This window comes from Capricornis sumatraensis, chromosome 16 (assembly GCF_032405125.1).
Source record: "Capricornis sumatraensis isolate serow.1 chromosome 16, serow.2, whole genome shotgun sequence".
NCBI lineage: Eukaryota > Metazoa > Chordata > Mammalia > Artiodactyla > Bovidae > Capricornis > Capricornis sumatraensis.
Genome location: NC_091084.1, coordinates 67,461,447 through 67,475,988, shown reverse-complemented (window position 1 = coordinate 67,475,988; position 14,542 = coordinate 67,461,447). Strand labels below are relative to the sequence as shown.

The following is a 14,542-nucleotide window of genomic DNA, read 5'->3' as shown; positions in this document are numbered from 1 at the left end:
CCATCACTACCCCCGCATCATCACCAACACCACCATCACCACTCGTTACAAGCACCACCACCACCATCACTACCCCTGCATCATCACCAACACCACCATCACCACCACCACCATCACCACCATCACCATCATCACCACCACCACCACCACCATCACTACCCCCGCATCATCACCAACACCACCATCACCACTCGTTACAAGCACCACCACCACCATCACTACCCCTGCATCATCACCAACACCACCACTTCATTACTATCACCACCACAATCATCATTACCATCACCACCACCAGCAGCCAGTGAGCTAGAACGAGAAGGAAGTGGGGACTTCAGAGTAATGGGAAGTGAATGTTTCTGTGGGACTCAACCCAAAAGGGAAACAGGGCATGAAGTTCAGTCAGAAGCCAAAAGGGCCATAATAAGGAGAAATGGGGAACCACTCACTCCCTGATCTGTGATATCTCACCCTCTCACCCTCCAGGCTGACCGGGTGAGACAACACCCCAGATGACAGAATTTCCTGTTATTACACAGGCCTGCCATCTCACCCCACACCATCTTGTCAACTCAACTTCCCACTTCTGTGGGCTCGATGGTAAATGAGGCACAGAAGCTGGATTCTAGCCAGTTGAGAGGCAGAGGGATGACCGAGTGGCAGGCAGGGCAGGAAGTGGAAGAAATGACGCAGAGAAACCACCTTTGATATGAGCCACAATCTCCCCTGAGCACAAGCCCCAAAGTAGCAGAATTCCAGAGGATGACGAAACAGCTTAGAGAGAGGTGCCTTGGGGTTAAAGTCTAGCCAGCATGACTGGGGAAACCGTTTATCAGTTGTGTAGTATTTCTGTGCCACATGACAATCGGTGGCTGCCCCAGGCCCCTTGGCAGGATCTGGCCAGACACCCTCAGGGTCCAGGAACAGAGGGGACCTTACAGGATTCTGATCCTAAGCTAGTCAGTGCCTCTCCGATTTGATCATTAAATTCTCCCAAGATCACCCACCTCGCATCTACAGCAGGGGGTGTTTCAAGGCAGCGGCATCCTTTAAGCAGGAAAACATGGAAACGACCTTTCCTTGCAGGCCCCCATTCTAAAAGGGCCCATCAGAGATCGTGTGCATGACTCAGATAAAACGTTAGGACTCTCACACCTCTTTATATTCTGCACCGCATGGGTGGCAGCGGGGAGAGTGAAAAAGATGGAGAGAGCTGACAGCGAGCATTTCCAGAGCTACATATTATGTCGCTCGTACTGTGCTTAAGCAGCTGGCACAAAGCATCTGGAATTCTCCAGTAGCCTTTAAAGTAGGAATTTATCTTTGATTTGAAGACAAGGAGACTTGACACTCATAGCCTTGCCTGAGGCCATACACACCAGCAAATCCCAACTCAAACAGAGGCCCACCTGAACATCAGGCAGTGGTACCCGCCCCCACGCCCACAGGGGCAGGCAGGAAAGGTGAGTGAGGGACACAGACGGACACCAACAGTGGAGCTGCAGCAAACTCTGCAGAAGCCAGCAGCCAGATCTCGGTCCCGCCGACCAGTTGACCAGCTCCAAGTCCAGCGCTGCCCAGTGTAAACTTTCCAGAGAGCCCTGGGTTTTCAGGGCAGATGTCCAGATGCTGTGCAGGCCAGCCACCGCATGGGCTGGCCCTGGAGGTTTCTCATGAGCTCCTTTCCTCAAATTACTCTTCCTGCCCCCAAAGATAAGGCTCTTTCTCAACCAGAGCAGACACACGGTGTCAAATCTGAGCGACCTGGGCCAGAAAGAGATCTTGCCTGAAGGGCTCTCAAACGAGGGTTCTCAGAAGACAATGCCCCAACCATTTGATGATCTGTTCATGAACCTCTGTCCAGGGGCATCAGGCTTAAATCTGGACAATGCCCATCATGCGCCTCTTGGAACCCACTTACCATTTTTTGGTTGTTGTTGTTCTTATTCTTCTGTTTGTTTTTTAATTTTATTTACCTATATATTTATTTGGCTGCATAGGGTATTAGCTGCTGCAGGCAGGAGCTTTTGGTGCAGCCTGGGTTCAGTAGCTGCCACGAGTGGGCACGTGGGATCTTAGTTCCCCGACCAGGAATCAAACCCACATCTTCTGCACTGGAAGGTGAATTCTTAACCACTGGATCACCAGGGAAGTCCCTCACTGACTGTTTGCTAAGGAACATGGGAAGCTCAAGCCCAAGTCAGCTGCTAACTAGCTCTGCAAACTCTGGGCCAGTTATCCCACCTCTCTGTGCCTCTATTTCCTCATCTGTAAAAGGAAAATACAGCAGCACCCAGATCACAAGAGTGTGGTGAGTTTTACCGTTAACACACAGAGCCTGGCACGCACTAAATCAATGTTCTACTGAAGTCTGCTATTAGGTCACGGAATCTTGACTCAGACCGGTCCCCTCTGCCAGCCTGTGGGCTCCATCTGGGTTCTCTTCTTCTCCCCTCCCAGCTCTTGCCCCAGCTGCAGGTCTCAGTTGGGTCAACAGATTCCTCCCAGGGCCGGACCCAGCTGAGACGGAGCTCCGCTCTGGGACTTGGGCGGCCAGCTGACTCAGAACAAGGACGTTTCAACTCCAACCTGTCAGCGATGGAGCTCAGTTCTTGGAACCTCCTCTTTCCTTGAAAATCTCTGGGGTTTCCTTCACAATGCCTCCCTCCCAACAAGAACAGAAGCAGGGTGGTTGGAGAGAGAAGGAAAATGTGAGTTTCCTGCCTTAGGCCAGCTGCAGATAACTCATCTCTGGTTTCCGGAAACCTCCATCTGTGAGCATTTATTTCTGCTGAGAAAAAAAAAAAAATCTCCCCAGGAAGAAGGAGGGGTGAAAAGGTATGGAGAGACGGGTGGCAAGATTGTTCTCTCCTCACGTGCCCTTTCTACCTGACTCTCACCTACCCCATCCTACAGATTTCAACAGGGTGCCCTCTCCCAGATCTAATGGTGCCCACTCTCCACCTCACACCTCCCCAGGACTCTGGACTCTCCCACCACCTGACTTAAAATATCGCTTGAGAGCTGCTGATTCAGTTCCTTCATCTCAATCTGTGGTACGTTCCCTAAGAGCAAGAATTACCCACCTCAACGGCTGCCCCAGGATCTGGCAGACAGTCCACAAATATTCACTGATGAAATGAAGGAAAGCATCAATGACCCCTCTCTCTATGTCTATCCCCCAACCTCCCACCAATCACAAACTGAAAGCACTTTTAAGAACCTACTTGCATAGATTCCTAAGAACCAGGACACATAAACAGTAGCTTTCTCACACTTTCCTAACTTTACAATCTGTGGACTAGTTACTGAAAAGAATGTTTTAGCAGGAGCATGCTTCCATGTCTTAGTTTGGCCATTCTTTTTCCTGGGAAAGCTCCTGAGACCCAAACCTCTAACCCAGACTTGTCCCCACTGTCAAAATGAAGCCACATTAGGATGGAGGCTGGAGAGGGGCATTCAAAACCACACTGATGCCCCATAGAGAATTTAACCCAAGAACACACTCAGGTCCAGCCCAAGCCAGGGCAGACAGAATTGTAGGTTGTGATAACAAGGGTTTCACTAGACTATGTCTATTCTGAGGGGTCATTTTCTAAGGCAGTTTCAACAGAAAATAATCTGATTCATAGTCTTCACATTGACAGACCATGAGCCCTGGCTTTAATTTAGGGAAAATTTGCCACTTTATTGAGGTGGCCACCTGATGTAAACAGCTGATTCACTGGGAAAAAAAAAAAAACAAACTAGATGCTGGGAAAGACTGGAGGCAGGAGAAGAAGGGGGCTACAGAGGATGTGATGATTGGATGGCATCACTGATTTAGTGGACATGAGTTCAAGCTAACTCCAGGAGACAGAAAGACAAGGAAGCCTGGAGTGCCACAGTCCATGGAATTGCAAAGACTTGGACACAACTTAGCGACTAAACAACAATTCCTAATGAATTTGGTCTTAAAAGTTCTCCGCATCCTTCTCTTGATCTAATGATCTATTTTAGAACCTGACCATCCTTAGTCCAGAGTTCTTCCTCAGAACTACCCCAAAGTCTATCTGCCAACGTTTAAACTGGAGTTCATTTTTTAGACATGGAGACATGTCTTAGAAAAAAACACCAATCATTTGTAACAACTGCGTTTCCGGACCCAGTTATATAAAACTTACCTTTTTTGTGATCCTTTGCATTGGCTAATATTTACATGAATTCACGTTTCCCGGGGAACACACTAACTCCACAATTAGGAAGATGGCCAGGGCTGGCTGGGGTAACCTGGGGAAGCTGATTTAGGTTTCGACATTGGACTTGGATAATCCATCAAAGTTTATTACTGTTTGGCTGGAGTAGAATGAAGAACTGAGAGTCATTTCCTCTTGGTCTTTCCTCTGCAGAAAGGAGAAACAGCTGGCTCTCCCTGTAAGAACTTAGCCTCACCCTCACTCCCAAGCCAGCACATTCTTGGAGGGGCCTGGCCTGGATCTTTCTAGTTCAAAGTCAGCTCACCTCATCCAAACAATAAGAGAACTCGTTATACAGTACTGCTCACGAGGCAATTGGTCACACTGCCCTGTGCTTGCATGCAAGGTACTCAGCCAGCATTTATCACTTTATTATTGCTAAAATCTCACAATACGAATAATAATGGCTAACATCTATTAGACACCAGCTCTTGTCCTAGTAACACTTTTGGCATTATCTCAGACCCCCCAATCACTATGATTCTGATGTCATTTTCCTCATTTCGTAAAACAAAGAGCAGAGACTTGGGTAAGGCATGGTCACATAGCTGGTCTAATCTTCATCCCTTACCAAGAGCTACTCTCTGAAGTTAAACAGTTCTCTGGAATCTGGCAGGAATCCTCCTGCACATAGAACTGTCATACCTGATTGAATAATGGGGTTGAGAGTAACAGCCTTCTTTCCCTCCACATCTTCCTCCCTCATCCCTACTGCCTCTGCCCCTCATCCCACCTGGTGGGGTCTCAATGCTGGTGAGTTGGCACTTGCATTCTGTGAACAGGTCTTCTTAGAGAAAGAGAGAGAGAGAAGAAAAACCAAAACCTGTCTGTCTGAACGTAACCAGAGATTAGCACGCCTGTTTGGTGTTTTAATTCCTGAAATAAAGGCAGCTGTGTTTATTTCCATGTTGCCTCTTGCAGACAAGGGTTCACTTATTTAACTAGGGACAACCAGGTCCTACAAAGTCTAGGATGCATTTCATGTTCTCAGGTATACTCTGAGTGTCTGTGCTGGGAAAGCCCACATCCATTCTAATGACCAGCCTCAAGAAGGACAGAGGGTAGATGGTCCAGAGCATGGTCATTGGAACTCTGGTTTTTGACAGCTCTGATGTATTCTGGGCCCAATTCACATCCGGGCAATTAGCTTCAAACCCCAACCATATGTGTTTCTCATCATGCTCAAAACAGACAGAGGAATATCCGACACCTAACACTAAACTCAGTACTGGAAAGGAGCACTGGGGGAGTGGTGTGGTCCTTGGAGGGTGTTAGGAATCAAAGCTCATGGTGAGAGATGGGGCCTTGGAGGCCTCAGGAATGGAACCATGGCAGAAAGAAAGATCAAGACCACTGGCTTAACCCTTCTTCCAGCTAAAACCTCTCTCTGACACTGTCATGCAGTGCAAAGAACACAGGTTTCACTGCAGGCTGACTTGTGTCTCCACCCCCCAATCCCCCAAATTCATATGTTGAAGCCCTATGCCCACAGTGTGCTAGTATTTGGAGATGAGGCCTTTGGGAAATACTTAGAGTTTGACGAGGTGATACAGGTAGGGCCCTCAACACTCATGCTGGGATTAGCATCCCTACAAGAACAGACACCAGAGCATGCCCTCTCCTCCGTGCACACAGAGGGGCTGCGCCAGGACACAGCAGGAGGGCAGCCAGGGAGAGAGCTCTCACCAGGAGCTCAGTCTGCCAGCACCTTGACCTTGGACTTCCCAGCTTCCAGATCAGTGAGAAAGAAACATCTATTGCTTAAGTCACCCAGTCTATGGTGTTTGTACGGCAACCCGAACAAACTAACACAGGTGTCTAAATCAGACAAGGATTCATTCTTGTTTGTTTTTAATTTTTAATTGGAGGGTAATTGCTTTACAATGTTGTATTTGTTTCTGCCACAGAACAACATGAATCAGCCATAAGTATACACATATCCCCTCCCTCCTGAACCTCCCTCCCACACCCGCACCCCATCCCATAGGTTTGTCACAGAGCTCCCTGTTATACAGCAACTTCCCACTAGCTCTTTATTTCACACCTGGTGGTGTATATATATGTCAGTGCTACTCTCTCAATTCGTCCCACTCTCTCATTCCCCACTGTGTCCACAAGTCCATCCCCTATGTCTGCGTCTATATTCCTGCCCTGCAAATAGGTTCCTCGGGAAAAGGTTCACATTCTGACTCCGCTTGTGACCTTGGACAAGCTATTGTGTTTCTCTTGCCCATCATTTTGTGGGCAGACTACACACTGAGAACAATGGTTGTCTGACAGCTCTGTGAGGTGGGTTGAGAGTGGTGGAGGTGAAAGGCACCCAGCACTTTTCCTGGCACCTCCATCCATGTCAGTTCCCTTTCCCCCAACTCAAGGGTCCTTAGTGCTAGAATCTGGGATGCACCATTCCCATCAGCCTCCCATGCATGTTCTGGCTGATCTCACAAATGGGCACCTCCTTGGTCAAGTTCAGCCCACGGATGTGTTTTGTTTGCCCTGTACCGATGTTTGGGGACATCTGGATCATTTATCAACATTTAAATGATATAAAATTTCACATAAAGATCTCAGTCTCTGGTTCTTCTTGAGAAATAAGATGTCATGACACTGGACCTGCATTCTTCCAGCGGGGAGGGGAGTGGGATCCCCTCGGGCAGAGGGTTAGCCCTCACCTGCATCCACCAGGCTGGCTTCACCCACTTGGACCTGCTGGCACCTGCGGGCCTCTCAGTGAGTGGCCCATGGGTTAACTGGGCTGGTGCAATCTGGCATGAGCCGTACTTTTCCTAACTGCCCACAAACAATGGTTTTTAAGTACAGTTTCAGGATCTGTCCCCTGATATAAGGAACAATTAGCACATTCCTGAGTCACTGCTTTATTCATTTATATATCTATTGTGAGCTAAGGAACATTCATAGAGAGGCGGGGATCTTAGTTCTTAGAGTGAAACTCAGTTTTTGCAACCGGGGGGTTGGCTGACCCAGCTTTGCTCCCGTCACTCAACTTCTTGGGGCCTCAGTTTTCTCCTCTGTAAAAAGCGGGCCCTGAGTGAGATGATCCCTATTGTGTCTTTCCATATTTGTGTAATTCTTATGTGAAATTCAAGCACATGGCTAAGAAATTTAAGACAACTCTCTTTATTTCTGAGCTTTAAAGGTTTTCATGAAAGCAGAGCTCTTAAAACACTTCACTGACCCTTAATACAGGTCTTAACTAAATGTAAACAGGACTCGAATAATGGCCTTGTTTAATGTTCTGCCCACTCCAGGCTTGGGTCTTTAGCCCTGATGTTCTGCACTTAACACACCCAAGAGGAATGAACACCAGCCCATTAAGAGTTGATGTCCAACTTCCTGTCCCCAGGAGATCCTGGGGCGCTGGGCTATGCTTGTTTCTCTGCCCTCATTTTACCAACACACAAATCCAACCACACCACCACCTACTCCCCGGTGCTCTGGACAAGTGGGCTTACTTTCAGTTCCGTGCTCAGGTCCGTTGCTACCACAGGACCTTTGCACCTGCAATTGCCACTACCTGGAGCCCTCTTCATTTAGTTAATATCCACTGATCCGTCAGATGACAGCGCAAGCATCACATCACCATCCCTGGCCTCCTTGGCAAAACCGAGTCCTACTAACGCCAGCTCTCATCATGTCAACTGTGTTGTGATAGCTGTCACAGGCACATTATTATTAATACATTTTACATGTGTGATCAGTTGACTAACGATTATTGCCCCAACTGAACATATTGGAAATTCCAGGAAAAGCAGCGTCTACATCTATCTTTGTTCATTATTGTGTTTCCAGTGCCTGGCTGATGGGGAGGCACTGAAACATTTCATGTATGAATGAATGAACGAGTAGTGGACACTACTGGGAAGATTCTGGAAGACAAACTCTTCAAGGACCATATCTTATCGAGAGTTTTATCACCAAAACCTAATAGCAATGACGGTGACAATGATGGTAAGAGCTCCAAGTAAGTACCAACTCTGTTCTTATAGACTATTTATGCAGTAACTCAATACATCACAAGAATCTTATGGAAGCAGGCACATTTCCTATCCCTATTTCACGTAAGAGGAAGCCAAGGCACAAAGAGGTTGGTAAAACCTCTTAGTAAAAGAAGAACAGCTATAAAATCCTAAGTGGTGTAGTCCCAACCACTAGACCATCCTGCCTAACATGGTCAATGAGGCATAAGAAATGTTCACAGAGTAAATGACAGCTGCTAGATGTCACCCTCTACCCCCTGTGCCCCAGCCACCCACACATGCACTATATACATGGACAAATGGACAGGGCCTCTCTGGAGCAGAAGTCTAGACAGACAAGGGCCCCGGAACTTAACAGTCAGAAAAGATTCAGAAAAGCCAACAGAAGCAGCAATAAGAATCAAGCAGAAAGCAGAACTTAAGGTGAGGCTCCCGGAGTGATGGTGAGGTGCAGCTCCCTGCCCCAGTTCAGGCCCATGGAGGGGAGGGTCCCCAACTGGCCAGCCACGTACCTGATGTTTTCATTCAGTGCATAGAGCTCATTGCTCTGCAAGCCGCCCCCTTTAAAGACGTTGATCACGGCAGTCTGGACGCTGCAGGGAAATAAAAAGACCCCCAATGAGTGGATCTGCCTCCCCGGGGCCACCTCCACTAGCAGCTCAGAGCCGAAGGTGGGGAGAAGGGCCAGGAAGCCCAGGGCACAGGCAGGCCCACGTTTTCTCTCCCTGGAATCCATCACTTGCACATGAGGATCCTCGGAAAGGGAGGAAGACTGAGGCCAAGAGGACAAAAAGAGGCCCTCTCCCCGCATTTTCTCGCAGGCTGGCAGCCCTGCTGGGGAGCAGCCTTAATGAAGGGCAGGCAGTGGGATCTGCTCTCAGGAAACTGCGTGGCCAGCACCTGCGGGTCTGAAAGAATCCCACGTGGCACTGGCTGCAAGCAGTTCACCCCAGCCTGCAGTTCTCTCACTTAGGGGGCCTCTGTCTTCACAGCCTGGAAAGGATCATGCCTTGCCTTATCTTAATGTTTTTTAAATTTTGCAATTATGGATTTTAATTGTCCTCGCCTTTTATTTTACTTTTTTAAAACAATTGGAATATAATTGCTTTACAATGGTGTATTAGTTTCTGTGATAACAATGAAGTGAATCAGCTATATGTATACACAAGATCCTTTCCTTCTTGGACCTCCCTGCCAGCTCCCCCCTCAATCCCACCCATCTAGGTCATCACAGAGCACGGAACTGAGCTCCCTTCAGAGCACTGAAGCCTGAGCTGCACACCGGCTTCCCACCAGCGATCTCTTTCACAGCTGCTGGTCTGTGTATGCCACTGCTCTCCCGATTCATCCCACCCTCCCCTTCCCCCTCTGCGTCCACACATCACTTCTCTATGTCTGCGCCTCTGTTCTTGCCCTGCAAATAGGTTCATCTGGACCATTTTTTTCTAGATTTCATATATATGCCCCAATATACGATATTTGTTTTTCTCCTTCTGACTTACTTCACTCTGTATGACAGACTCTAGGTCCATCCTTTTAATAGTACTTTCTGGGAAGAATTCCAGAAGGGCTGGCCTCACTTCCCCTTCCCCTCCCGCGAGTGTCCAGGCAGAAGAGTTGATCCCTTGAAGGACCCAGGTAAGTCTCTGGACCCAGCCCAGCATTTCAGCAAGGAGCTGATCACAAGCTTGTCTTCACCCCAGGTTTCAGGCTTTATTAAAATGAACCAGGTTCTACTTAACATCAAAACATTTCAGATCTCCCCTCCCTCACCATCATGAGGTGTGCATTCATTAAAAAAAAAAATTGATAATGATCCAAATGACAAAAAAAAAACCCTCAGTAATGCTTTAAAGTAACAATGCATTTGATTTATCCAAAGAGGAACCACACGATTTGAAACACAGCTCCAGGAGGGTGAGACATAGTACAGATTCAGTCTCTACTCAGGACCTGGTACACAGATTGGCTGGGCACTTTATGAAGGCTCAGAGTCTCCTCTCCCAGCCACCAGTAGCTTCCAGGTGGGGATCAACCCTGGTCTACACTGCATTGCTAGCTTGTCACAGATGCGTGTCTAGTCTTCTTAAACAGGTAGCAGGTGACTGGAGGTTACTTAAATGTTCCCACCCTCGGGTTGTCTGACAACTGGCATGGGCCTAATGTTAAGTTCTGATCCAACTGTCCCAGGCTGGTTAACTGATTTTAAGAGCCCAGAAGCCCCCAGTGGTCCGCTTCCCCTCTATTCAAACAAGGAAAGACAGGGAGAGAAAAAGAGGGACAAACTAAGAGTATGGGATTAACAAACTGGGATACAGCAAACAGATAAGCAACCAGGATTTACTGCATAGTACAGGGAGCTATGTTCAATATCTTGTAATAACCTATTGTGAAATATAATCAGAAAAAATAACTGAATCTCACACAATACTGTAAATAACTGTATATCAATACAAAAAGAAAAAATACATTAAAAAAAAAAAACAAGAAAAATTGACGGATACAGTTGCCATAGGGAAACGGGCACACTGTATCAGTCACCCCTATACCCATGACCTGCTGGCGCTGTGATTTCAGGAGATGCTGAAGCTCAGCCAGCCCCTGGCCCTGGCACTCCAACCCCTACCCCACCACCACCTTCCCGCCCACCCAGTGCCTCCCATACCTGTTCCAAGCAGAGTTGGAACTCAGCTGCAGAGCCTGGCGGGCTGCCTGGAAGCGGGGCAGGTCGCTGAGCGCTGGGGAGCTCATGAAGCGCGGTCTGGGCCTGCGGAAGGAGCCCATCTTGGGGAACTCGACGGGCAGGCTGGGGGCGAAGCCACGGGTCATAAGTCCAGGTGAGGGGGCAGCTTCTCCTCTGGACCAGAAGGTTCCGACTGCCCACTCAAAGGGCTCCTCCCACGGCTGTCTTCCAGCCCTCAGGCGTTCTCAAAACCACGACGTTGGCCAATACCTGAAAAGAGAGGCCAGCTTTTCTTGAAAACACCTGGGCTGAGCAGATCCCATCATGGGGGAAGCTGGCTGGGACTTCCTGGCCAAACTACCCTAAAAAAAAATTCCAGGACCCCAGAGTACTATCTATAACTTGCATGGTCCCATTCACAAGTGTGCACAAGCCTCCTTTTGGTTATAACCTTGTGGTCACCCCCAGGTGGAGAGGCACTCACAGTGGGTTGAGGCCAGTCCTACAGAAAAGTGATTGCTAAGCTACGTTTGACTGTGGTCCCCATGCACAGCTATCAAAGTTTGGGCCCCCACTGAGTTTCTGTAGCTTCTACCAAGTTTTTCATTGAGATTAAAAAAAAAAAATAACAAAAACAAAAATAGAGCACACAAGAGCTCCTTGTCTAGGCACTGAAGATGGTCCATGACACACCCTGACGACCAGAGCAGCCCACGTGCATCGCTCAGTATTTCCCAAAGCATCAGTGCCTCTTCCCTCAGGCTCATCTCCTCACCCTCCCTTGCCTGCCATTCATTCATGTATTCTATCAGAACATATTTATTAGCTACTATTTACTAACCAGGCTTCCCTGGTGGCTCAGTGGTAAAGAATCCACCTGCTAATGCAGGAGACATGGGTTGGAACTCTGGGTCAGGAAGATCCCCTGGAGGAGGAAATGGCAACCCACTCCAGGATTCATGTCTGGAGACTCCCATGGACAGAGGAGCCTGGTGGGCTACAGTCCACGGGGTCGTAAAAGAGCTGGACACAAATTTGTAATAAACAACAGCGATTTATTAACCATGTGAGCTGTGTAGCATCTGAAGATTTCTAAGACCTAGTCCCTGCCCTCAAGAGGCTCACGGTCTGTGGGAAGAGAAGTTGTCATGTATTTGCTCATGCAACAAACATTATGAAGCCCCTGCAGTGCTTTAGGCACTCAGGCCTTGGGGATGCATGTGGCCTTGGAGAATGTGGTCCCTGCTCCATGGAGCTGTTCCAGGTGAGGCTGCAGGCTTTCGATTGTATCTACTATTTCCCTTGGGGCTTCCCTGGTAGCTCAGCTGGTAAAGAATCCACCTGCAGTGCAGGAGACCCCGGTTTGATTCCTGCATTGGGAAGATCCACTGGAGAAGAGATAGGCTACCCACTCCAGTATTCTTGGGCTTCCCTTGTGGCTCAGATGGTAAAGAATCCACCTGCAATGCAGGAGACCTAGGTTCGATCCCTGGGTGGGATGATCCCCTGGAGGAGGGCATGGCAATCCACTCCAGTATTCTTGCCTGGAGAATCCCCATGGACAGAGAAGCCTGGCAGCCTACAGTCCTTGGGGTTGCAAAGAGTCGGACAAGACTGAGCGATGAAGCACAGCAGAGCCCTGTTTCCCTTGCCTAGAATCCCCTCCCTCTTCCTCTCTGCTTATCTGAATCTAACTTACCCTGCAGGGTTGGGTTCAATGATATTGTCTCCTGGAAACCTTTATGACTCCATGGTTAATGACTTTGAGTGAATCTGGGTTCAAATTTTAACAAGGTCACTCCCAAGTTGTGTGACTTCGGGCTGATTGAGTCTGAGAGTCCTCAGCCGCTAGCAATGCCAACTTCACAGGACAGATAAGAGAGGAAACGAGATGGTGTGACACGCCCAGCAAAATAGTAGACCCAAGGCTCTCAAGCACCGGCTATTTCTATTCAGACCTGACTTTCTCTCTTTTCTGGGCACTTTTGAACCTGCTGTTTCAGTCTTTTATTCTTCGGTCAGCGTCAAGCCCAAACTGACGATGCAAAGTGAGTTTGGGAACTGGTCAGAGGGAAGGACAAAAGGAAATCACCAAGATCACAGTCACTTTTTTCTTCCAAAGCTTTAGGGTTAGCCCAGAAGTATTTTCAGTGGCACCTCACCAGCTTATTCTGCTGTGTCCCCAAAACCAACACTGAAAGAAAAAGATATTCCAGCCACAAATGCCAACTTTCCAGCTGGCAGGGGGAGCAGGTTTTGCAGGCCCAGCTGCGGTGTTGGAAGAAGGAAGAATCCAGGTCCCTCCTCCCAGGGAAACAAGCTGCCCTTGTCGGCGAAGCACTAAGGCTGCTAGCTGGGCCCTGAGACTGTCCATCCAGAGGGCGCGGGCAGGGCTATCACTCCCTGTAGACAGTGGGCACAGTGACAATGAACTTGTGAAACCAGGAGCCAAGAAAGGAATTGCTCATCCTACCTCTGACATTTTTTAAATGTGTCCCACTTTCTCTGACAGTCTGCCCTTCACCCCATTCTCAGAATGAGCCAATGATGACTAAACTTTACCAATAAATGCTGAGGAAGTCATGATAGGCCTTCTCACTTTCAGAGGGTCTCAATAACCCCACAAGTGCCCCTGGAAGGTGGAAAGATCTATGCAAATAAATGAGTGGGGCAATGCAGTAATAAAACCACGGGAGCCCTTCAGACACCTTAAACTAGCTGGCTTTGGGATTTAACTTGCCTGGTAAAGGTCACATCATTAAGAGAGACTCTGTTTCACCGCCTTTCTTTAAATGAGCCTGTTAAGTGCAATTCATCTGTGTAATTATGGGATATTAACTCCATTTACGAGGATCCTAAACTCCAGGTGATGGAGCTGCCTCCCACTCAGGGGCACCTGTACAGGGAAGTAAAAAGGTGAGCAGAAGGCATCATTCGAGTCTTCTGGTTTCCGGCGGAAACATCACTTCTCCAAGAGGCTGGGCAACACAGCGGACCCCGGGGGCAGGCTCCTGCCCCTCATCCCACTTCTCAGTTACTGCCTCCCGCCCCACTGCCAGGCTTCCTGCTCCAAGCCGTGTGCACATCGGGAAGCCTCATGGGCAGCCCCATCCACATACGCAACCCTTTTAACTACGGGTGACTTTCAGCCAAAAGGATGATGACCGCGGCGTCCTCGGCCTCGCATCAGCCGCGCAGGAACACACAGCCAGGAGCGTCTCTGACTCATTCGTCCCCTGCAAAACCTGCCACCCTCAGATCCAGACATTCCAATGCTGTCTTCATCCACCATGCCTACTTCCGGCTGGAGCCAAGAGGCCTCCCCAGAGCACCGAGAGGAAGCTGCTGGGCGCGTTGACGAGAGGGGCCTAAAAGGGAAAAGCTGGCACACCCGGTATCCACCTGCCATGGCACTGCCTCCTCACAGCCGGGCTCGTCCCGACCTAAACAGGGCAAGGCGGAAACGCACACGACAGGCGAGGCTTCGGCGTGAAGCCAGGCCAGGCTCTCGCTTACAGGGGGCAAAAGTGAGGCTCAGGGGAGCAGAGCAAAGTCTGATGATCGAGGTAGGAGAGAGGCGGGACTGGCTGAAAGTTTCCCAGCCCCCACCTAGGCCATTCTGTAGGCTC

General features: G+C 48.9%; 1 protein-coding gene across 1 annotated transcript in view; it reads right to left on the bottom strand.

Moving 5' to 3' along the window:
• The window catches only part of PRR5L (proline rich 5 like), a 55,247-nt gene extending 44,188 nt beyond the window's left edge, over positions 1 to 11,059 (bottom strand). The window contains exons 1-2 of the mRNA XM_068988807.1: positions 10,896 to 11,059; positions 8,743 to 8,823 (exon numbers count right to left, since the gene is read on the bottom strand). Coding sequence (XP_068844908.1) covers positions 8,743 to 8,823; positions 10,896 to 11,059 — 245 coding nt within the window. The remainder of the gene's footprint in view (positions 1 to 8,742; positions 8,824 to 10,895) is intronic.
• Positions 11,060 to 14,542: the final 3,483 nt, after the last annotated feature.